Below are 23,167 nucleotides of genomic sequence, written 5' to 3'. Positions count from 1 at the left end.
TGTGAACCATGTCAAAGTTCCGTTTAATATTTGAAATTCTTTCCAGTACTCCCGGACAATCAGAAGAAACATCCAGGCCAGGCAGAAACGTGGGGTGTATTCCATAGTTAATGAAGAATGGTGACTGATGGGTGGATGAGTGAACCGAATTATTGAAGGCAAACTCAGCGGTGGCCAACAGGGAATACCAGTCGTCCTGGGAAGCGGCAGTGAAGCATCGGATATATTGCTCCAATGTTTGGTTCGTCCTCTCTGTTTGACCGTTGGTCTGTGGATGGTACCCTGAAGAGAGGGACAGTTTGATTTGGAGACCCTTGCAAAGTTCTTGCCAAAACCGTGAAGTAAATTGTGACCCCCGGTCGGACACGATATTGGATGGCAGACCATGAAGTCGCACTATTTCTTGGATAAAAACTCGGGCAGTCTCTGCGGCTGAGGGAACTTGTTTCAACGGAAGAAAGTGGGCCATTTTAGAAAAGCGATCCACCACGACCAGAATAGTTGTGAATCCCTCTGAAGGGGGTAGATCCACTATAAAATCCATTGCGATGTCGCTCCATGGCCGGGTTGGGACCGGAAGAGGGTTCAAGAGGCCCCAGGGACGAGTACGAAGATTCTTAGAGCGGGCACATGTTTCACAGGATGTAACGTAGGATTTACAGTCCTTGACCAGTTCGGGCCACCAAAACTTTCTTTGTAAGAGTTCCTGTGTCCTGTGAACCCCAAAGTGTCCTGCTAATTTACTGTCATGGCAGGCCTGAAGAACCAGCATGCGTGTGTCGGTAGGAACGAAGATCTTGTCCTGAAAGTAATAGAGGCCTTCCTTACTTGGTAGATCCGGAGGCGTACTGAGTTGAGAGGAAGCCTGTTTGATGAGTTCCAAGACATTAGACTGTAATAATAGAAACTGTTGTGGAGAAAGAATTGTTTCGGGTGCTGGATCAGGTACCGCCTCAGGTTGAAACATTCTTGATAGTGCATCCGGCTTAACGTTTTTGGACCCAGGGCGATAGGTCAAGTGGAAGTTGAACCTGGAAAAGAAGAGCGACCACCGAGCCTGACGTGGTCTTAACCTCTTGGCTGAACGTAGGTATTCTAGGTTCTTGTGGTCTGTCAGGATTAGGATTGGTTGCTCTGCTCCTTCTAGAAGGTATCTCCATTCCTCAAAAGCGGCCTTAATGGCAAGAAGCTCCCGGTCCGCAACATCGTAGTTCCTTTCAGCCGTGTTTAGTTTTCGGGAAAAGAACGCCACTGGGTGGAGAATGGATCTTGGACCAAACCGCTGAGACAAGACAGCTCCCACAGCGACCTCTGAGGCGTCCACCTCCAGAACGAAAGCCTTAGCAGGATCAGGATGTTTTAAGATAGGTGCGGATGTGAAACAAGACTTCAGTTTCTCGAAGGCAGACTGAGCAGCAGGAGTCCACTTAAACGCACGAGCCGTGCTGGTCAACTGGGTGATAGGAGCCACAATCTGGGAGAAATTCTTAATAAATTTCCTGTAGAAATTAGCAAAGCCAATAAAGCGTTGGACGGACTTACGATCCACAGGTGTTGGCCAGTCTAGGATAGCTGTGACCTTCTGAGGGTCCATCTCGACTCCTCCTGGAGAGATCTTCAGACCTAGAAACTGTATATTAACTTGGTCGAATTCACATTTTTCCGGCTTTGCATATAATCCATGAACGCGGAGACGAGCTAGAACCCTTCTTACATGAAGGTGATGCTCTTCCAGGGAAGAAGAGAAGATGAGGATGTCATCCAGGTATACTACCATGAAGTGGTCGATAAAGTCCCTGAAGATGTCGTTGACAAAATGTTGGAATGTAGCTGGAGCATTGCATAATCCGAAAGGCATTACTAGATATTCAAAGTGACCAAACCGGGAACGAAAGGCTGTCTTCCACTCGTCCCCTTCTCGGATTCTGATCAGATTGTAAGCTCCACGCAAGTCCAATTTGGAAAAGATACAGGCGGACTGGAGCCTCCGGAACAAGTCGGGCATTAATGGAAGAGGATAGCGATTCTTGATGGTGATCTTATTGAGCTCCCGATAATCGACACAGGGCCGTAAAGAACCATCCTTCTTCTCAACAAAGAATATTCCGGCCCCTGCAGGAGAGGTAGACGGACGGATGAAACCCTTGGTGAGATTCTCTTGAATGTACTCCTTAAGAACTAGAGTCTCGGGCTCGGATAAAGGGTACGTTCTTCCGAAGGGAATGGGAGCTCCTGGTTGAAGATCAATGGGGCAGTCATAGGGTCGGTGCGGAGGTAAGGCATCTGCTTTGGATTTGTCGAATACATCCAGGAAATCATGGTAGACTGCAGGAATAATGTTTCTCTGGGGAGAGTTCATACAGAATAAAGTTCCTGCACGAGGGAAGCAGGAACGCAGACAATAATCTGACTGGAATGCGACTTCATGAGAGACCCAATTGATAGCAGGGTTATGAGTTTTTAGCCACGGCATTCCAAGGATCACTGGAAATAAAGGAGAAGGTAACAGATCAAAACTCAGATATTCCTGATGTTCCTCTTGAATGGTAACCAGAAGTGGCAGGGTTTCAGTGGTAATAGGACCGGAACCAATGGCAGATCCATCTGCCAACTGGATGACCAGGGGTTGGCGCTTACGGCAGGTAGGGAGCTGGAGCTGTTGCGCCAACTGGATGTCCAAGAAACATGAGCAGGCTCCAGAGTCCACGATGGCTTTAATCGTAACGCTCCTTCCTTGAGGGCCCTGTAACGAGAGAGTGAGCGGAATATGAGAGGAGGCAAGCGGGGGAGCAGGAGAACCACTTGCACATATTAAAAAGTCAAGCTCACCAGGTGGTCTGATCGGGCAGTTGATCCGGAAGTGCCCAGACGCTCCACAATATAAGCACAGATTGGCAGATCTTCGACGCTGTCTTTCCTCCAGCGAGAGAGCGGGCCGGGCTAGACCTATCTGCATAGGCTCGGGCTCGTCCAAACCAGGGGGAATGGACGGTGGAGGGATAACAGCAGGTCTCGGGCTGGGTAGACTCCAAGCTGGTCGAGGAGCTCCGGCCCTTTCGGAACGTCGCTCTCTGAGGCGTCTGTCGATCTGTATGGCCAGCTGGATGAGATCTTTAAGGGAATCCGGAACCCCCACCCGGGCCAGCTCGTCTTTAAGGGTGTCAGAGAGTCCCTGCCGAAACTGGAACCTTAGGGCAGAATCGTTCCACGAGACATCCGCTTCCCAGCGGCGGAACTCCAACACATAATCCTCGACTGGTCTTCTGCCCTGCCGAAGGGACTGGAGGGCGCTCTCCGCAGAAGCGGCTCTACCGGGATCATCATAGATCTCTGCCATGGTCTCAAAGAACAAATCAAGGCTTAGTAATGCTGGATGACGTTGCTCCACCAAACGAAGGGCCCACGCCTGGGGTTCCCCTTGAAGAAGGGATATCACAGCTCCTACCTTGATTTCTTCACTGGCAAAAGTCCTAGGTAACAGGGAAAAATGCAGACGGCAGGCACTTTGAAACCATCGGAATTTGGAGCGATCCCCTGAGAAACGTTCAGGCAGAGGTAAACGAGGTTCAGGAGGAGCAGCAACTGCACCCTCTCCGACTGGAGGAGGAACCACCGGGGCAGCCGCGGGCACAGCAGGAGGGACTGCAGCGACATCAGCAACAGGCCCAGTACCTCGGAGTTGGTCCCGGATCTCCTGATAACCCTTCTGGACTTCATCCATAGAAACACGTAGTTGTGTCACAAGGTCATAAAGAATCTCCACGGGAGAACGAGTTCCACCAGTGTCCATCTTGGCTGCTCGTTACTGTTAAGATTCTCTTCAGTCCCTGTTGACCCTCCCACGAAGGAAGAGGCGTTACCCAGTAGTGGAGTCTAGGTGACCACGGGTCTTCACCCACACTCCCTTGAGGGGAGTGCAGGACCACAACCCCAGGAGGGGGATGTGGAGCTTCGCTGCCTAGTGCCCTACCAGGTCACTACTGGGATTGCCTCAGCGAGTGGTCGGGAGAACAGGTGACACTGATTGTGGAGTAGACTTGGTCCGATGGAGGCTAGAGATTCCAAGGCCGGTGGAATATGCTGAAGTCGAGATAACAAGCCAGTGGTCGGGGCAGGCGGAGATCAACGGTGGTCGGGGTCACAAGCCAGGGGTCGGGGCAGGCAGCAGACAGAGAATATCCAGAAGGCAGAGCAGAAGTCGGGGCCGGCAGAGATCAAGCAGTAGTCGGGGTCACAAGCCAAAGGTCACAGCGGAAGATCAGGATCAGTAAGCAGGAACAAGGTTCACCAACAGGGAGACAAGCTGTCAGAACGAGCAGCACTGCATCTAAGGGCAGTGCTGCTTATATACCCTAGATTGGCGCCAGAATTAACGCTCTGCACATGCGCAGAACGTGTGCCTCCGTTTGCGCGTGCGCGCGCACATGCGTACGCGCGCCCGCCGCTACTGCGCACGCGCGCGGCCTAATGCGCGCGCAGCATCTTGTGCGCATGCGCACTGCGCGCCACGCCGCGCGCCGCTCAGAACAACAAAGTTTATGCCAATGAGGCCCTACGCGTGCGCACACGCGATAATCTACTGGGACGCTGCAGATGGCCGCCATGGTGAGTGTAACACATGCTGCTGCGTACAAACCGCCGCGCTGGACGCGGAGCCAGCCGCCTTGCTATCAGTACACGCGGCGTCTTTTCCGCGTTTTCTCACATTAACTCTTTCAGGCAAAGAAAGAAAAAAAGGAACACAGCATAGTTATTTGTGTGCTAGGCACTGTACATACACATGTCTATCTCATCATGTCATATGTCACTTCGGGTATCCTTTAACCACTTGAGGACCCACCCTTTACCCCCCCTTAAGGACCAGCGCTGTATTATGTGATCTGTGCTGGGTGGGCTCTGCAGCCCCCAGCACAGATCTGGGTGAACGCAGAGCGATCAGATCGCCCCCCTTTTTTCCCCCCTATGGGGATGATGTGCAGGGGGGGTCTGATCGCGTCTGCATGCAGGCATGTTGCGGGGGGGGGGGCACCTCAAAGCCCCCCTCCGCGGCGACATTCTCCCCCTCCCTCTCCTACCTCCCTTCTCCGGAGATCCGGGCTGCACAGGACGCTATCCGTCCTGTGCAGCCAGTGACAGGACGTCCCCTGTCACATGGCAGCGATCCCCGGCCGCTGATTGGCCGGGGATCGCCGATCTGCCTTACGGCGCTGCTGCGCAGCAGCACCGTACAATGTAAACAAAGCGGATTATTTACGCTTGTGTTTACATTTAGCCTGCGAGCCGCCATCGGCGGCCCGCAGGCTATTCACGGAGCCCCCCGCCGTGATTTGACAGGAAGCAGCCGCTCACGCGAGCGGCTGCTTCCTGATTAATCAGCCTGCAGCTGGCGACGCAGTACTGCGTCGCTGGTCCTGCAGCTGCCACTTTGCCGACGCACGGTATAAGCGTGCGGTCGGCAAGTGGTTAAAGAAGAACTTTACCAAAAGATTGTAAATGAGAAAAATAAACAAATCAAGACATTGTAAAGTGAGAAGTTAATGCTGGGAACACACGATACATTTTTCCTGTTCGATTCTCAACTCGATTCTCTTATCTTCCACTCGTATTTCTTATCTTTCTCCATTCATTTCTATGATAAATCGAGCGGTAAAATGATCGAGAAGAATATCAGACATGATGGAATTTATCAATCGAACACATCTATCGAATGGCAAAATGTATGGTGTGTTCCCAGCATTAAAGCCGTGTAATCCAATGTAAGCCTGTAGGTCAGCGTCTAAAAGAGATAGATAGACAGACAGATAGACAGAGGGAGATACTGCTTGCCGGGGTTCAAGATACAAGATACAAGATGGATTTATTCGCCAAGTGCGGGGGTACCGTACTCGGAATTGCTTGTGGTATACATCAGAGGCGTAGCTAGGGTTTTCAGCGCCCGGAGACAAAGACTATTAATGCGCCCCCTAAGGTGAAGGGTCGTGACCAAATGTGGGCGTGGTTATGGGTGCTCCACATTTGGTCACGCCCCTTCAAATGTACATGGAGGTTAGCAGGCTCACGCTCACCCACCCTCCCTCAGTATGTACCTTCCAGCATGTTCCAAGACAAATTCAGCAATCATGAGCCCCCTCCATCAAGACAAATTCCGCAATCATGAGCAAACATGAGGCCCCCAACATGACCAACTCAGCAATCATGAGGCCCCCAACAAGACAAATTTAGCAATCCTGAGGCCCACAACAAGACAAATTCAGCAATCATGAGGCCCCTAACAAGACAAATTCAGCGATCTTGAGGCCCCCAACAAATCATGAGGCCCCCAACAAGACAAATTCAGTAACCATGAAGCCCCCAACAAGACAAATTCAGCAGTCATGAGGCACATAAATAGACAGCATTTCACATAAATAGGCAGAATGCCCCCTTAATATGGTAGACACCTCTCACCTGGCAGCAGTTCCCCAAAATACACTCAATCTGACAGCAGTGCTTCCCCAAAAATAGGTAGCCCCAGGTCTATAGGTGTCCCCAGAATAGGTGGCCAGCAGTATAGATGTCCCCAGAACAGGTAGCCAGGGGTAGAGATGTCCCCAGAACAGGTAGCCAGGGGTATATGTGCCCAGTATATGTAGGCAGGGGTATGTGTCCCCAGTATATGTAGCCAGAGGTATATGTGCCCAGTATATGTAGCCAGGGGTATATGTGCCCAGTATATATAGCCAGAGGTATATGTGCCCAGTATATGTAGTCAGGGTTATATGTGCCCAGTATATGTAGCCAGGGGTATAATATGTGCCCAGTATATGTAGCCATGGGTATATATGCCCAGTATATGTAGCCAGGGGTATATGTGCCCAGTATATGTAGCCAGGGGTATATATGCCCAGTATATGTAGCCAGGGGTATATGTACCCAGTATATGTAGTTAGGGGTATATGTGCCCAGTATATGTAGGCAGGGGTATATGTGCCCATAGTAGGTAGCCAGGGATATATGTGCCCAGAGTAGGTAACCAGGAGTATATGCCCAGTATATGTAGTTAGGGGTATATGTGCCCAATATATGTAGGCAGGGGTATATGTGCCCAGAGTAGGTAGCCAGGGGTATATGTGCCCAGAGTAGGTAGCCAGGGGTATATGTTCCCAGAGTAGGTAGCCAGGGGTATATGTGCCCAGAGTAGGTAGCCAGGGGTATATGTGCCCAGAGTAGGTAGCCAGGGGGATATGCCCAGTATATGTAGTTAGGGGTATATGTGCCCAATATATGTAGGCAGGGGTATATGTGCCCAGAGTAGGTAGCCAGGGGTATATGTTCCCAGAGTAGGTAGCCAGGGGTATATGTGCCCAGAGTAGGTAGCCAGGGGTATATGTGCCCAGAGTAGGTAGCCAGGGGTATATGTGCCCAGAGTAGGTAGCCAGGGGTATATGTGCCCAGAGTAGGTAGCCAGGGGTATATGCCCAGTATATGTAGTTAGGGGTATATGTGCCCAATATATGTAGGCAGGGGTATATGTGCCCAGAGTAGGTAGCTAGGGGTATATGTGCCCAGAGTAGGTAGCCAGGGGTATATGTGCCCATAGTAGGTAGCCAGGGGTATATGTGCCCATAGTAGGTAGCCAGGGGTATATGTGCCCAGAGTAGGTAGCCAGGGGTATATGTGCCCAGAGTAGGTAGCCAGGGGTATATGCCCAGTATATGTAGTTAGGGGTATATGTGCCCAATATATGTAGGTAGGGGTATATGTGCCCAGAGTAGGTAGCCAGGGGTATATGTGCCCAGAGTAGGTAGCCAGGGGTATATGTGCCCAGAGTAGGTAGCCAGGGGTATATGTGCCCAGAGTAGGTAGCCAGGGGTATATGTGCCCAGAGTAGGTAGCCAGGGGTATATGTGCCCAGAGTAGGTAGCCAGGGGTATATGCCCAGTATATGTAGTTAGGGGTATATGTGCCCAATATATGTAGGCAGGGGTATATGTGCCCAGAATAGGTAGCCAGGGGTATATGTGCCCAGAGTAGGTAGCCAGGGGTATATGTGCCCAGAGTAGGTAGCCAGGGGTATATGCCCAGTATATGTAGTTAGGGGTATATGTGCCTAATATATGTAGGCAGGGGTATATGTGCCCAGAGTAGGTAGCCAGGGGTATATGTGCCCAGAGTAGGTAGCCAGGTCAGGTGTCCCCCTCCCCAGCAGGAGGGGAGCAGCGCAGAGAATAGGAAGAGCTGCTCTCTCACTCCCTCGCTGTCCCCTCCAATGTCCGGGTGGCTGGCAGCGGCGGGCGGAACTTACCTCCGTCTCTAACAGCGCCGGCTGGATCTGCCGCTACTCTGGTCTAGACCAGAGCAGCGGCTGCGCACCCGAACTTCCGGCAGCCGCTGGAGCGAGACGGAGGTGAGTTCCGCCCGCCGCTGCCAGCCACCCGGACATTGGAGGGGACAGCGAGGGAGGGAGAGCACCTAAGGTGAGGGAAGGAGGGGGGAGATGGCCCCCCTTCCCCACCGTCCGCACAGCTCTCCCTCTTCTCTGCGCTGCTCCTGCTCCCCCCGCAAAAAAAAATAAAAACTCCGGAGCTCAGCTGGGCGCCTTTGGGGACCAGGCGCCCCGGGGCACTTGTCCTACCCCGACCCCCCCTAGCTCCGCGCCTGGTATACATGGCAAAGGCAAAATACACGTCAACAGTTGACTATCTTACATATATGGCTACAAGTACAGATACGAGAACCTAGACTAAACTAAAAGGATTAACAGTACACTTTACATTTTACGTCTGCAATTTCTACCATTTTTACATGCTGCTGCGTTAGTAGATAAACTTGACGGAGTCCAAGCACCCTTAACAGATACGATGACATCATGGATCATTGTGCTAGTGGGAGTTGGATGCAGACATGCATGCTGATTGCGGGCTAGGAGGGAATAGTCAGGCGTCAGTGTTGTTGAGCAGTAGAACAGCCTGGGGGAAGAAGGAGTTCCTGCGCCTGGTAGTCTTGGATTGGATGGTTCGGAAGCGCCGGCAGGATGGGAGAGGCTCAAAGAAGCGGCTGCCAGGGTGGGAGGGGTCGCAGGAGATCTTGGTGGCCCTCTTCCTCATCCTAGCCGTGTGGAGGAGATCCAGAGATGGTAGGGGTAGTCCAATGATCCTCTCTGCCTCACTAATGACTCTTTGCAGTCTATGTCTGTCGCTGGCTGTTGCGCCGGCATACCAGACGATTATTGAAGAGCAAAGTACAGACTCCGTGGAGGCGGTGTAGAAACTGGTCAGCAGCTCCCGAGGCATTCCAAATTTTTTAAGTTGGCGCAGGAAAAATAGCCTTTGTTGTGCCTTCTTCTGAATTTTGGTGGTGTTCTGCCCCCATCTTAGGTCGGTGGATAGGGTTGTGCCAAGGAACCGGACTGATGCTACTCTGGAGACTTCGGTGTCACCTATGTAGACTGGTGGGAGAGTGGGAGGGTTCCTCCTGAAGTCAACAGTCAGCTCAACAGTCTTTGCGGCATTGAGGACAAGGTTGTTGTTCTTGCACCAGTTGCAGATTCTCTTTATCTCGCTGCGGTAGTCTCCCTCTCCGTTACCGCCAATGAGACCGATGATTGTTGTGTCATCTGCAAACTTGATAACCTTGATGGAGTCCGAGGCGGAGGTGCAGTTGTTGGTGTACATGGAGAACAGGAGCGGGGACAGTACACACCCTTGAGGTGCCCCTGTGTTGGTAGTTCTCACGCCCGAGGAGCAGTTATCCAGCTTAACCTGTTGCGTTCTGCCTGTGAGGAAGCTCCTGAGCCATGTGCGAAGTGAGGGGTCGACGCCGAGCTGCGCCAGGTTATCGACCAGGGTGTCTGGGCAGATCGTGTTGAAGGCCGAGCTGAAGTCCAGGAATAGGATCCTGGCATAGGAGCCAGGCCTGTCAAGATGCTCACAGAAATGGCATGACATCACACTCCATATCAAACACACAGACATCCTTGATGAACTATTAGAGAAAAGGTAAACATTTCTCGTAGAGAAGGGGGTATCGGTTACTTTTGGAATCAAATTCAATTTTGCAATAAAGTTCCTTTTTAAGTGACAGCTGCATAGGAAAAAGTAATTTACAGTGCATTATATATATATATGCATATATATATATATATATATATATATATATATATATATAGATATATATATATATAGCATGTATTTACAATTTTTTGCGATAGTGGTCCTCTAACTCAGAGCTTTTCAACCCGTGGTACACATACTTTGACATTGGCCAGGTGGTACGCGCCGGCTTTTCCTTCCTGCCGCTTGATTGCCCAGCTGCCAGCGCGGCTTATCCTAGTCCCATCCTGCACTGTCTCTCCTCCACAAAGTGTGTCTCCCCTATCGCTCGCGGCATACTTCAGACCTCAAGCTGTAATCAGGCTGCAGTGAAGAGACAGCCAGGCAAACGTTGCACAGTGACTGCGCGCATACAGGAAGTGACATCACTGCTCAATTCCTGTATGTGAAGTATACGCACCATCACTGTGCACCATTCACCTGGCTGTTTCTTCACAGCTGGGTTACTGCTGATCTGAGGTCTGAACTATTCCGTAGGGCAGCACAACGAGGAGCAAGTGAGAGGAGCAAAACTTTGTGGTAAATCTCTGCCCAGCTATCTGGTGGTGGGGGAAGCTACCTATATTAAAGCAGGGGATATAGAATGGGGAAAGGCTTCCTATATTGGCAGTCTACCTACAGAATGCCAATAATGGATATCTGTAGGCTAGCAATCTAATTCTAATCCTTCTCCCCACCAATGCCTCCTGCTTTTTTCCCTCCCATATGCCCCCCTTTTTCTTAAAATGTACCCAGAAGTCTGGAGTAGCTGCATTTATACTTACCTGTGGCTTCCCCCAGCCCCATGTACTCCGTGGGCTCGCTTGATGTCTTCCCAGGTAGCTGATGGGCAAATATTACAAACAATTGTTCGTGAATGTTTCACGAACATTCGTTTGCAATGGCCACCATTAAAGTCAGTGGGCCAAATTTATCAAAGCATTACCAAAATTGTTTTCTTCTTAAACTGTTCTAACCAGCAGGAGGAACAGTTCTGCATGATAATAAGAACATTCCTAAATTCTACTTAATAGAGGGAGTTTAGCGTGATTTTCTAGAACTGCACTACCGTTAAGAAAAGTGTAAATCCATTCCTAAACTGCCGCAGATTAAGACGTGCTTATTAGCACTTGTACACAGCTTGTGCAGTGTAGACTAGACATGATTTGTGAAGTGCTCCTCTCCCCTGCTGCCAAGTGTCCTGTGAAGTTGTTCTGTGCTTAACCTTTCCAGTGCTGGGCATTAATCCTCTATTTCAGTTCTAATACATTTATATTATATACTTATTTACATTACATCTTGTCAGTTAACCTAACATAATCTACCGTAAATAATATACTTATGCTATTATAACGTCCATAGGCAAACGCAGGGGAGGATTACAGTTGCCCAGAATCCCCCCTCAGACCAGGGCTGGTGCAGTGTCTGGGGACAGGCACAAGTTGAGATATGTGCAGCTATCCTGCAGCTGACAGCACTGCCCCCTTTCTTTCCCAGCTACAGTTGACTTTGGATGGAGCAGCAGCGTGTGTAGGATGGAGCAGCTCTGAGTCAGGTAGGCGCACAGCCCTGTGCCCTGCTGTTTGAATGCTTCACTTACCCCTTCATTAGCAATGTCGGCTGTCCTCATTATTATCTGTATCCACACCGCTCCTGTTGCTGATCGGGAGCAAATCGGACATGTAGGAAATAATTGTCAGATCCTGTCAGTCGGACAGCAAATTGCATTATGTATGCCCCGCATGATGTCCTATGATATTATTATACTGTATTGTGCGTAGCTGAGAAAGACCTTTCAGGGACCCCCCCACCCCCTCCCCCTGAAAATCTTGAGTTTGCCCCCGACTTCTCTTTTCTGTATCAATGCAGCAGATGTATTGGTTACCACAGCAACAGCAATTTCCCTCACACTCTGCACTGTTTGAGAGACTCTTCTTATTTTACAACAGTTTAAAGAGACACTGTAACATCAAAAAGATCCCCTGGGGGGTACTCACCTCGGGTGGGGGAAGCCTCGGGATCCTAATGAGGCTTCCCACACCGTCCTCTGTCCCACGGGGGTCTCGCCGCAGCCCTCCGAACAGCTGGCGACAGACCCGACTGTCAATTCAATATTTACCTTTGCAGGCTCCAGCGGGGGGGCTGTGGCTGCTTTCAGCTCCGAACTAGACGGAAATACCCAATCTCCGTAGGGTCCGCTCTACTGCGCAGGCGTCGGAGACTTGCGCCTGCGCAGTAGAGCAGACCCGACGGCGATCGGGTATTTCCGCCTACTTCGGAGCCGACAGCCACCAGAGCGCCTGCGCAGGAGCCGGGAAGGTAAATATTTACGTCGCCGCTGTACGGAGGGCTGCAGTGAGACCCCCGAGGGACGGAGGACAGCGTGGGAAGCCTCATTAGGATCCTGAGGCTTCCCCCACCCAAGGTGAGTACCCCCCAGGGGACATTTTGATGTTACAGATTCTCTTTAAGAATGCACTATCTAGTGATTTCTTAAGATGTCTGAGACAGTTCTGCATGGATTTCTAAAAACTTACTAATATTTTGTCTCAGACACTCTTGATAAATGTCCCCCAATGTGTCTGTGGTGATAATTGAAGATTTTCATACAATAAAAGTGGTACAGTTTGCAAAAAGGTTGAAAAGCCCTGCTTTATCTAATACTACCCCTTGACTGACTAAACTCCTTCCTGATGCTTGACCCAAACCTGTATGGGGTGAGGTGATGGCCCCATGCTGAGGAAAAAGATCCCACTCTGCCGGTGGTTCTATACTCTGTGTATAGTAAAAACATAGTTCCCTGATCACCTTTACCAACATTGCAACACAATGTAAGAGTGAACAGAGGCGCCAGCAGGATAAAAGGTTCTAAAAAGCTTAAAATCACTCAGGAGGTGGTGGTGGACTCGCCTCCTTGAAGCAGACAAGATACCGTCAGTTATATGACAACAGGTTTATTAATATACTCCAAAACAAACAGTGCAACGCGTTTCACGGGTATGTTCCCGCTTCTTCAGGCAATAAACAGATAGGAGTACACAGTATAGTCTCAAGGTCACGAATAGCGCCCCTGACAGATGACCACAGGGGGCGCTGTTACCAGTGATACAGGAAGCCGAGAAGCAGGAAAGGAGATGCAGGCAGCACGTGTATGTCTCAGACAAGCGAGTTACGATCCCGCTGCCACACTGCAAGCTCCTTCCTCACCTTCCTGCAATCTGACTACCTACAGACGCCCACTGCTGCACCCTCCTCTTGCTAAACAGGGGGCTATATGGGGGCTCTCTGGCTACCTAAATGGAGGTCTTGCTGGCTAAAAAGGGACCCTCAGGCTATATGGGGTGGGGGCTCTTTAGCTACCTAAATGGAGGCTCTCTGACATACAGAGGGCTCTCTGGTTAAACAGGGGAGGCTTTCTGGATACCTACATGGTGGGCTCCCTGACTACTCATGGGGGGCTCCTGCAGCTGTCATGTCCTGTGCCATCCTCCTACGATCCTCTGTTCCCCACCGCCGGTCCCAGTCTAATCTTGCGTCTAACTAGACTGTGCACAGCGGGAGCTTACTGCACAGGCGCAGTACAGTGTTTTCGTGTACTGTGCTTGCGCAGTAAGCTCCTGATGACGCGTGCAGGAACGAGCACTATTCGTCCAGTTAGACAAATATTAGACCGGGACTGGCGGCAGGGAGATGAGGATCGTAGGACAGCGCGAGACATGACAACTGCAGGGGGCCAATAGAAGCCCCAGGTAAGTGTCTGTTTTTGTTTTTTGAGCCCCCCCCACAGAACCCCTTTAACACCATAGGTTCTTCTTCTTGAGATATACCTCAGAGAAAAATGCAAACAAACAATACATAGTGTAACTCCATTATATGGAACACAGCAAAACTGCAAACTCCCCATGTTATGGTAACTGTTGTGCACTGCCACCACACACACTGCGATCAATAGAATGCTCACCGACATTAGTTGCTGATTAACCAACAGATTAGCGAAACAAACTTTCTCTCATAGGTTTAAATGGCAATAGCCCTGCGGTCACAGCTGCTGCCAGGCTCATAGGGTCGTACGGGGCAAACAGAATAAACAGGATAACGTAATTCCATTACAGACATGTAACTTAGACTCAACCACCACGTGCTCTTCGTGACTCACTCCAAAACAGGGGCGTAACTAGAAATCACTGGGCCCACCTGTGAAACTTTGCATGCACGCGTAGATGCCCGAGTAAAGACTTTTGTGATATGCGCATAACTTTTAGGCTAAGTTCACAGTGGGACGTTAAAGTTGCGCGTTAAAACAGCATTTAACGCAGAATAACTCACTGCAATGAAAAATCAATGCCCCATCCACAGTGCACACGTTGCGTTGGTGACTAACGCTGCACGTTAAGTAAAAGTACTGCATGCAGTGCGTTATACACGTTATTAGCTGCGTTGGACTGTTTGCACATGCTCAGTAATGACTTGGAAGCATACTTTTCATTGCCTGTATTTTTTACTGTATCTGCTGTATGCGACGGTAACGCTGCGTTGCCACTTTTTGGGCGCGTTGCGTTGTAAGCTTGCGGTGCGACTTTAACGTGGCATCAAAACGCAACGTCCCACTGTGAATCTAGCCTTAAAGAAATGTGAGTGCACTCTCTTTTAACAGAATCTATAATAAAACGTTATTACCCTATGATAAGCACTTTAGTTTAAAGGGGACCTGAACTCTTGCACAGGACGGAAGGAAAACAAAGAGAAATGCACCCTGTATATATTTAGAGAGTTTAGCCTGTCTAATTACCTTTAATTTGTGTCTAATCACAAGTTGTAATTTGATCTCTTCCCTGTGTTATGCTGCATACACACTTGAGATAAAAGTCTTTGGAAAATGAAAGATCACAGACCAATTTTACCCCCCTTCCATGTAGTATGAGAGCCATACTCTACACAGTCTATTCTATGGAGCTGAACTCCCCATCAGATAAAATCTTTGCAAGATGCTGCACACAAAGATGCTGTACACATTCAACAGATCAATATCTGCAAAAGATCTCTTCCTGCAAAAGATCCATTCCTGCAAAATGCATTCATAGTCTATGAGATCTGCAGATCATCATACACACCTTGTTTAACAGGCAATCATCTGCAGATCATCTGCAGATCAGATCCACCAGGATGGATTTTCAGATCTGCAGATGATTGCGAGATATGCAGATGAAGTCTGTTAAACAAGGTTTGTATGAGGATCTGCAGATATCATAGACTATGAATGCATTTTGCAGGAATGGATCTTTTGCAGGAAGAGATCTTTTGCAGATAATGATCTTTTGAATGTGTACACTGTACAGCATCTGTCTGTACAGCATCTTGCAAAGATTTTATCTGATGGGGAGTTCAGCTCCATAGAATAGACTGTGTAGAGTAAGGCCACATACACACATCAGACCATAGTCTTTGGAAAATGAAAGATCACAGACCAATCTTACCACCCTTCCTGTAGTATAAGAGCCATACTCTACACAGTCTTTTCTATGGAGCTGAACTCCACATCAGGAAAAAATCTTGGCAAGATGCTGCACACACAGATGCTGTACAGACACAAAAGATCAGTATCTGCAAAAGATCTGTTCCTGCCAAAAATCCATTTCTGCAAATTGCAATGATAGTCTATGAGATCTGCAGATCATCATACACACATGATTTAACTGACATTCATCTGCAGATCTGCAGATCTGAAAATACATCCTGGTGGATCTGATCTGCAGATGAATGTCAGTTAAATCATGTGTGTATGATGATCTGCAGATCTCATAGACTATCATTGCAATTTGCAGGAATGGATTTTTGGCAGGTACAGATCTTTTGCAGCTACTGATCTTTTGTGTCTGTACAGCATCTAAGGCTCTCATACTACATGGAATGGGGTAAAATTGGTCTGTGATCTTGCCTTTTCCAAAGACTTTTATCTCAAGTGTGTATGCAGCATAACATGACTGCCACAGCAGATAAGGCAGATAAGCTCATTTTAAAGCATGGGCCGTTAACAATACATCTGCTTCCATGAAGCAAAAAGTAGACACACTGCAGATTTATTGCCGGATTTGTGTCAGCTGTAATGCTGGGAATACACGATGCGTTTTTGCCGTCGTTTTCGCTTTCGATAGATTCTACTCTCAATTCACTGCTCGATTCCCCTCTCGATTCCTTATCTTTTCTTATCAATTACATTCACTTGAATGAGGAGAATCGAAACGAAAGTAGAATCGACCAGATCCAACTGGTTGGAATTTATCTATCGAACCCATCTATCTAAAGTAAAAACTTAACGTGTATTCCCAGCATAACAAAGAAATGATTCTCTTTAAAGGTTATTATGCTGTTGCGCATCTTTTAGAGCAGAGAGGAAGTTCTGAGTTCAGGTCCTCTTTATGGAGTATTCAATCCATCCAGCGGCAGCCCGGTTCTGCATTGGGGAAGGAAAGTGGTGGGGCGCGCTTCTGAGGCTACGGATAGTGGCCGTGTTTCATCCAGACTGGGATGACATTTATAGCTTGGGTAGCTGGTCTGTAATCGGTCTGCATCGAGATCTGGTGAGCAGTTTCTTATAACGCATGTCAGTGGTGGCACACTTTGGGCTTGATTCACAAAGCGGTGCTAACCTACTTAGCACGTCTAAAGTCTTTAGACGTGCTAACCAGGGTGCTAAGTAGGTTAGCACCGGATTTCTCAATCAGATTGCGCGCTAACTTTGCGCGCGCAAAGTTTTACTCGCGCTAAGTCCCATAGGCTTTAATGGGCACTTCGCGCGGAGCGCCCTGTGCTCTGTGCAGTATGCGCGTAAAGTTTTACGCGCATAAAGTTTTGCGCGCGTAAAGTTTTATGCGCGAAAAGCTTATTTAGACGTGCTAAGGGTGTTTTCACAGGCGTGCTAACAGTTAGCACCGCTTTGTGAATCAAGCCCTTGGTGTTTTGGAGTGAGAGGGGCCTTTCACACTGAGCCGTTACGGCAATTTACTGCATTACTAACACTGGGCAATGAAAGTCTATGGGGAAGTTCACGTTACCTGCGTAGTGGTGCAGTACGCCGGAAGTGCTCGATCTGACGCGGGTCCATAACTACGTTACCGCGCATATCTGTGTCGCCCTGCATTGGACCGGAAGTTATGTTAGTCCATGGCGATGAAGAGATTTTCAAAATGTTGGCGGCGGTGGTGTAGCGACGATATGACGTGCATGCACGAATGTGTATTTTTACAATAAGCTTCCGGTCACTTCCGCATACCAAAAGCAGGAAGTGACAGCAAGCGCACGTCACTTCCTGCTTGGCCAAATGCCAGACAGAGATTACCGTGTACTAACGCGGTATTCTCTGAAGGCCTGCCTTTGGCGTTGCGATGGGCGCAGTTTGCAATGTGAGACCAGCCAGAACTAAGAGCACATGGTGGTAGAGTCTAAATATGGCCACATGTGATGCAATAAAATCATCCAATTTCATGACAGTTCGAGGATCAGATTGTCCAAAAAGATCGAAAGCTTTTTTTTTTTTTTCTTTTATATATATGCAACTGAAAAATCTGATCGGATTATCCATTTTTTTTTTCTATTTTTATCGATCTGGAATGCTGAAAATTTTTCATATATTTTTCCAAAGATTATATAGAGTGTGTTAGATTGTACATTTAAGTGCAACCAATTGAAAACCCGAACAGAAGTATTCAAGTTGTTAATAACTTTATTAGTGGGAAGTATAAACAAGTACATTTTTTTCTTTTAAGGGTAAATGTTTGTATAGTAAAGTAACTATTTAAATTTTTTAATATGTTAATGTTGAAATTGATATGTAGCTGATAGCAGGTGATTGGCAAAGCGGTGTTGCAGTAGTAGTCCTATAGGATTATGGGATTACTAACATTACAGCAATTGTAACAAGGTGGCTGCCGGAGAGATATGTAGAGAGATACATAGAGAGAGCACTTCTCTTGCGCAGACTGGCCGCAACTGGAGGAAGTTATGGGACCCGGCACCAGCGATACAGAAGGCTGAGTATGGCGTGGGAGCGATCCATGCGCATGGGGCTGGAGGAAGCCCCAGGTTGGTATAAAACTTTTATGTTATATCGTCTCTGGTTTCCTTTAAAGGGAATATCTGAGCAAATGAAAAAAAACATCTACTTACCTGGGCTTCCTCCAGCCCCGTGCAGCTGACATGTCCCATGGTGCAGCTTCACTCCCAGCTGCCGGCCCGGGGTCCCCACCAGTGCAGAGGCCGACCTCGCAAAGTCGTCTTCTACTGCACCTGCGCATGCTCCGGACAATGTGGGCTTGATTGACAGTGGTGCTCGCGAAGGCGCAGTAGAGGACGACCTCATGAGTTCAGCCTCTGCACCGGCAGGGGCCCCAGGGAGCGGAGCTGCGGCATGGGACATGTCGGTTACAAGGGGCTGGAGGAAGCCCAGTTAAGTAGATGTTTGTTTGTTTTTTATTTGCTCGGACATTCCCTTTAAAGAGAACCCGAGGTGTGTTTGAAGAATGTGATCTGAATGCAGAGGCTGGATCTGCTTATACAGCCCAGCCTCTGTTGGTATTCCAAACCCCCCTAATGTCCCCCTGCACTCTGAAATCAGACATAGATCACAGCCACACTGTGCGGCTGTGTTTACATCTGTAGTGTCAGTCTCGGCTGCTCCCCCGCCTCCTGCAGAGCTCCGGTCCCTGCCCCCCTCCCTTCCCTCTAATCAGCGAGGAGAAAAGGGAGGCAGGCGGGGACCGGAGTTCTGCAAGAGGTGGGGAGAGCAGCAGACTGACACTATAGAGAAAAACACAGCCCGCTGCGACAGCACAGCTGTGATTCATCAGGGATTGCAGAGTGCAGGGGGACCTTAGGGGGGTTTGGAATACCAACAGAGGCTGGGCTGTATAGGCAGATCAATCCTCACTATGCAGATCACATTGTTCAAACCCAGCTCGGGTTCTCTTTAAGGTGTAGTCTCAACTTTGGTTATGTCCAATTTGAAATGATTAATGGCGTGTAAGAATGAAGTATGGCAATAGGGCAGCATATACATATCTCCCAAATAACAATTATGCAGATGGTTCCCACCCTAAAAATGTAATCAGGCAGCAGAATGTCCCTCAAAAATAAAAAAAAACTGCCCCAACAGACTAAAGATAAAGCTTACCTTTCCTCATGCTGTCCGTCATCGAGTCTCCCAACTCTAAACTAATCTGCTCTGCTCTCTGACCCCCACGCCAAGTGACTGCAGAGAGCAGAGCTGCTGCAGAGCCCCTGAGGAACACGTTGAATACAACGCAGGAGATTTGGGCGCAGCCGGCGCCACCATAGACCGTAATAGGAATTACAGCTGTAGCGGCGCATAGTGAGTAACTTCGGCGCCGTCAGAAGACGGAGCTGAAGTTACTTTTAAAACACTGTAATTCGTCTGCCAGCAATAACTGGCAGCCGAATTACATCATTCCCCACCATCCACGTCGGCCTGGAGGAATAGTAATTAACGCCGCCGGGACTTATGCAGGAGCAGGGTAGGCCGTATATCGGCTGTATCCTGCGCCCAAGTCTCCCGGCGGCGATTTCATACGTACGCAGCCCCTGACATCTGTTCAATCTATTTAAAGAGGCGTCCATGGCATGTGCCATACCTGTACCCCTCTAGATACGCCACTGCTCAAGAAGAAGAACCTGTGGTGTTAAGGGTCCTGGACTGTAGATGAATAGTTATATGGTGATTTATGACTGTTGAGCGCTGCAAAATATTTCTATTTATAGTATTGTACATGTGCCTTTGTTCATCGGTATTTAGTGTATTTGTATAGTGAGTATCCAGTATCTTTTTGTTGGTTTGTGTAATTTGGATACTGTCTGATTGCTGTGTTTATTTCTTATCACCATTGTTTGCTCTGGCATGACTCAAAACTTTCTATTTATTATGTTTCTCTGCTGTGTATGTAGCCAATCCAGCTTAACGGAATGTGACTTTTGTATTTTACAATCAAATCCAAGTGCATTCAGTTTACTTCCTGCAAGAAGTATAGTTGTGCAATGTACAAAACACAGGGCTTGATTCAGAGAACACAGAGAACCTGTACTGAGTAAAAATATTTAAAATAAACACATGAGGTAACTTCAAATAAACATTACATAGTTACCTCGCCATCAGTTCCTCTCAGAAGCTCACCATTTAGTTCTGACAATAATCCCTTCCAGTTCTGACAATATTTTGTCAGATCTGAAATATATCAGTTGCTGTCAGTAAAATATCAGTTGCTGTCAGTTATAGCTGAGAGGAAAACTGATGTACCAGGTAATGTCCATGTTTCCCTATGGCTCAAGTGGGCGATGTTACAGTTTAACTGTGTGCTGACCAGAAAGCTGTTATGGGTAATGGCCATTTTCAAAATGGAGGACGGAAAATTCCCCTGATCACAGTGAACAAACAGGACGCGGGACAGGAGAAAGACACCGAGGAGTAGACTACATGGAAGGTAAGTATGACTTATGTACTGTATGCTTATTTTGACTTTTAATTTTCAGTTCAGGTTTTCTTTAAGATAATTTTTTTTTTTTTTGGATGATATTGCAAAACTTTCTCACACTTATAATTATGTAAATGCTATAATTACTATAACTGCCCACATATAGGTAATTATAACACATTCACGTAAAGATAATTATAACATTCTACAAACCACACAGCAAAATAACAGTGAAACTGCTGAATTAGGTTGTTTAGAGGAGGTGTTATTCTCGGCAATGAGGTCAGGACGGGATTATAGGATATCTGATATTTCTTAATTCCCTGATGCTGGAAAACATGGTGCTCTCTAGACATACTATATATATATATATATATATATATATATATATATATATATATATATATATATATATATATACCTACTAAACTGTCATGGCTGCTAACACTACTTTATATTTCTTATGTTCACCATACAGACAGAGCTGGATCATCCACAAGGCAAATCTAGACAGCTGCCTAGGGCCCGGAGAGAGTCTAGGGGCCTGGTGGATACTAGCCCCCACCAAATCTTACCATAAAAGTTAGGTGACCATCAGTGGTGGGAAAAACTGTTATGTTGCCTAGGGCCCCATTTCATACTAGTCCATACTGGGCCCCATTTCATACTAGTCCATTCCTGCCTGCAGACAATCAATCTTCTGCTTCTAACTGGATAAGTTCACAGAGTGACCTCAGCTTCTATCTATACTGGGGGACAACCTTGGCACTCTACACTGGGGGAGGGGCTACTATCTATACTGGGAGGACAACCTTGGCTTCCTACACTGGGGGCCACTATCTATACTGGGGGGGGGGGGGCAACCTTGGCTTCCCACACTGGGGTGGGGCTACTATCTATACTGGGGGGGGGGGCAACCTTGGCTCCCTACACTGTGGGAGGGCTAATATCTATACTGGGGGGACAACCTTGACTCCCTACACTGGGGGGAGGCTACTATCTATACTGGGGGGCAGCTGTACTACACATACAATGCATTATATCATAACTTTATTTTCACTTCAGTTTCCCTTTAAAGCTCATACACACGGCTAATATAATGCACAGCCAATCGCACAACATGACGCGCCTTATCAGAGTTAATGCGACTTATTAGAGTTAACACGCCTTACCAGAGTAGCACAGAACTTATGCCTGCTAATTGGCAATGACGAGAGCTCCACTCGTTATGCCCTGAACCCCTGCCGGTCCAATCACTTTAAAGGCACAAGTTCGTAGCGCTCGCTATGCTACTCTGTTAAGGCATGTTAACTCTGATAAGGAGTGTTAACTCTGATAAGGCATGCTATTTGTCTTTGTGAATCAAGCCCATGTTGTTTACATGGCAAGTACGTACATATGCGCCAAAAAAACTAAACAACCAACTCATTTAAATACTGCACAACATGTCTGTATTCAAAAACAACAAATTTGTCCAAAAAAGTACACAGGTGCCAACCTGCAGAATAGTTGGGCAGATTCATCCACTGGTTGGATCTGGCAAACAACCTGCTATCAGATGGTGGTCTGGTTGTTTGCCAGCCATACACAAGCCCAACTATCTCCCAACAGACCAAGTTTAGAAGATAGTTGGGCAGATTGTTGGGACGTGTGAATGAGCCTTTACTGGCTAAATTCTGCCTTGAGAAGCATCGCACATGTCTCTCCAGCCTAAATTCTATGGAGTCCTCTCTCTCCTCCAGCTTTCATCGGTAGCACTGTTATACAAGCTTCGGAGCTCACACAAACATTTGTTATTGCATCACAACCACCTGGAACTTAGTATAATGCTCCCCTTACAGGAGCTGCATGACTACCTGCGAATCAGATATCCAGCTGTATAATCCAACTTAAATCCTGACATAGTTCTGCCCCAGGGGACATGCCGTACTTCATAAAATAAACAATTAGATCAGATGTTCAGAAGAGGTCTCAGGGAACACAACTACATACAGTATAAACAGTATAATCTTGTAATAACTGGTGTTCAGATACAACACCCTATGTATATGAGCAGGGCCGGCGCTTCCATAGAGGCAAAGGGGGCAATTGCCCCAGAAGCCCAGATCCTGTAGGGGCCCCCAAGGTGTGTAGCTCCTCCCTTTCAGCTATGGTGGTGACTTTATACATGCCTGCAGGGAACGAGGAAGAGAGGCGCCGTGGGGAGAAGTCTGGAGTGTAAAGCATGGTTCTGGCTCCTGCCTGGATTAGGTAAGACCTCAATGTGTGTCAAAGAAGGAGGGGAATAATGGGAACCCCAACAATGCTTTTGGGCACAAATGATGAACACCTAATGATTTTGAGTGGCTGGGAGTGCGGTGGGATGGGTCCTGGAAGTCGGCTCAGAGGCTGCGGAGGAGAAGGAGGTGTAGAGGGGCATTGCTAGAGGAGCCCCCCAAGTTACTTTTGCCCAGGGGCCCCATTATAGCTAGAACTGGCCCCGTATACAAGTAATGATATTCAAGTCATCCTGTTCTTATAGTAACTCCAGTTCCCTCAGGATTTAATATCTATTCTTATAACCCAGTAGTAAAGGCTCATACACATCTACAAGGACTGTCACTCAGCAAGGATCAGGAC

The 23,167-nt window shown here is 48.0% G+C and overlaps 1 protein-coding gene across 6 annotated transcripts in view; it reads right to left on the bottom strand.

Moving 5' to 3' along the window:
* The window catches only part of SLC39A4 (solute carrier family 39 member 4), a 148,445-nt gene that overhangs the window by 45,522 nt on the left and 79,756 nt on the right, over positions 1–23,167 (bottom strand). The window contains exon 1 of one of the 6 annotated variants that reach the window (XM_068237879.1): positions 11,671–11,839. The exons of the other annotated variants lie outside the window; for them this stretch is intronic. Within the exon in view, the coding sequence (XP_068093980.1) occupies positions 11,671–11,700 (30 nt within the window). The 5' untranslated portion in view covers positions 11,701–11,839. Of the gene's footprint in view, positions 1–11,670; positions 11,840–23,167 lie in introns of those variants that run through there. 6 annotated transcript variants of the gene reach the window in all.

Source organism: Hyperolius riggenbachi, chromosome 5 (assembly GCF_040937935.1).
Source record: "Hyperolius riggenbachi isolate aHypRig1 chromosome 5, aHypRig1.pri, whole genome shotgun sequence".
NCBI lineage: Eukaryota > Metazoa > Chordata > Amphibia > Anura > Hyperoliidae > Hyperolius > Hyperolius riggenbachi.
The sequence above is the reverse complement of the archived record's forward strand: the minus strand, read 5'-3'. Positions and strand labels throughout refer to the sequence as shown.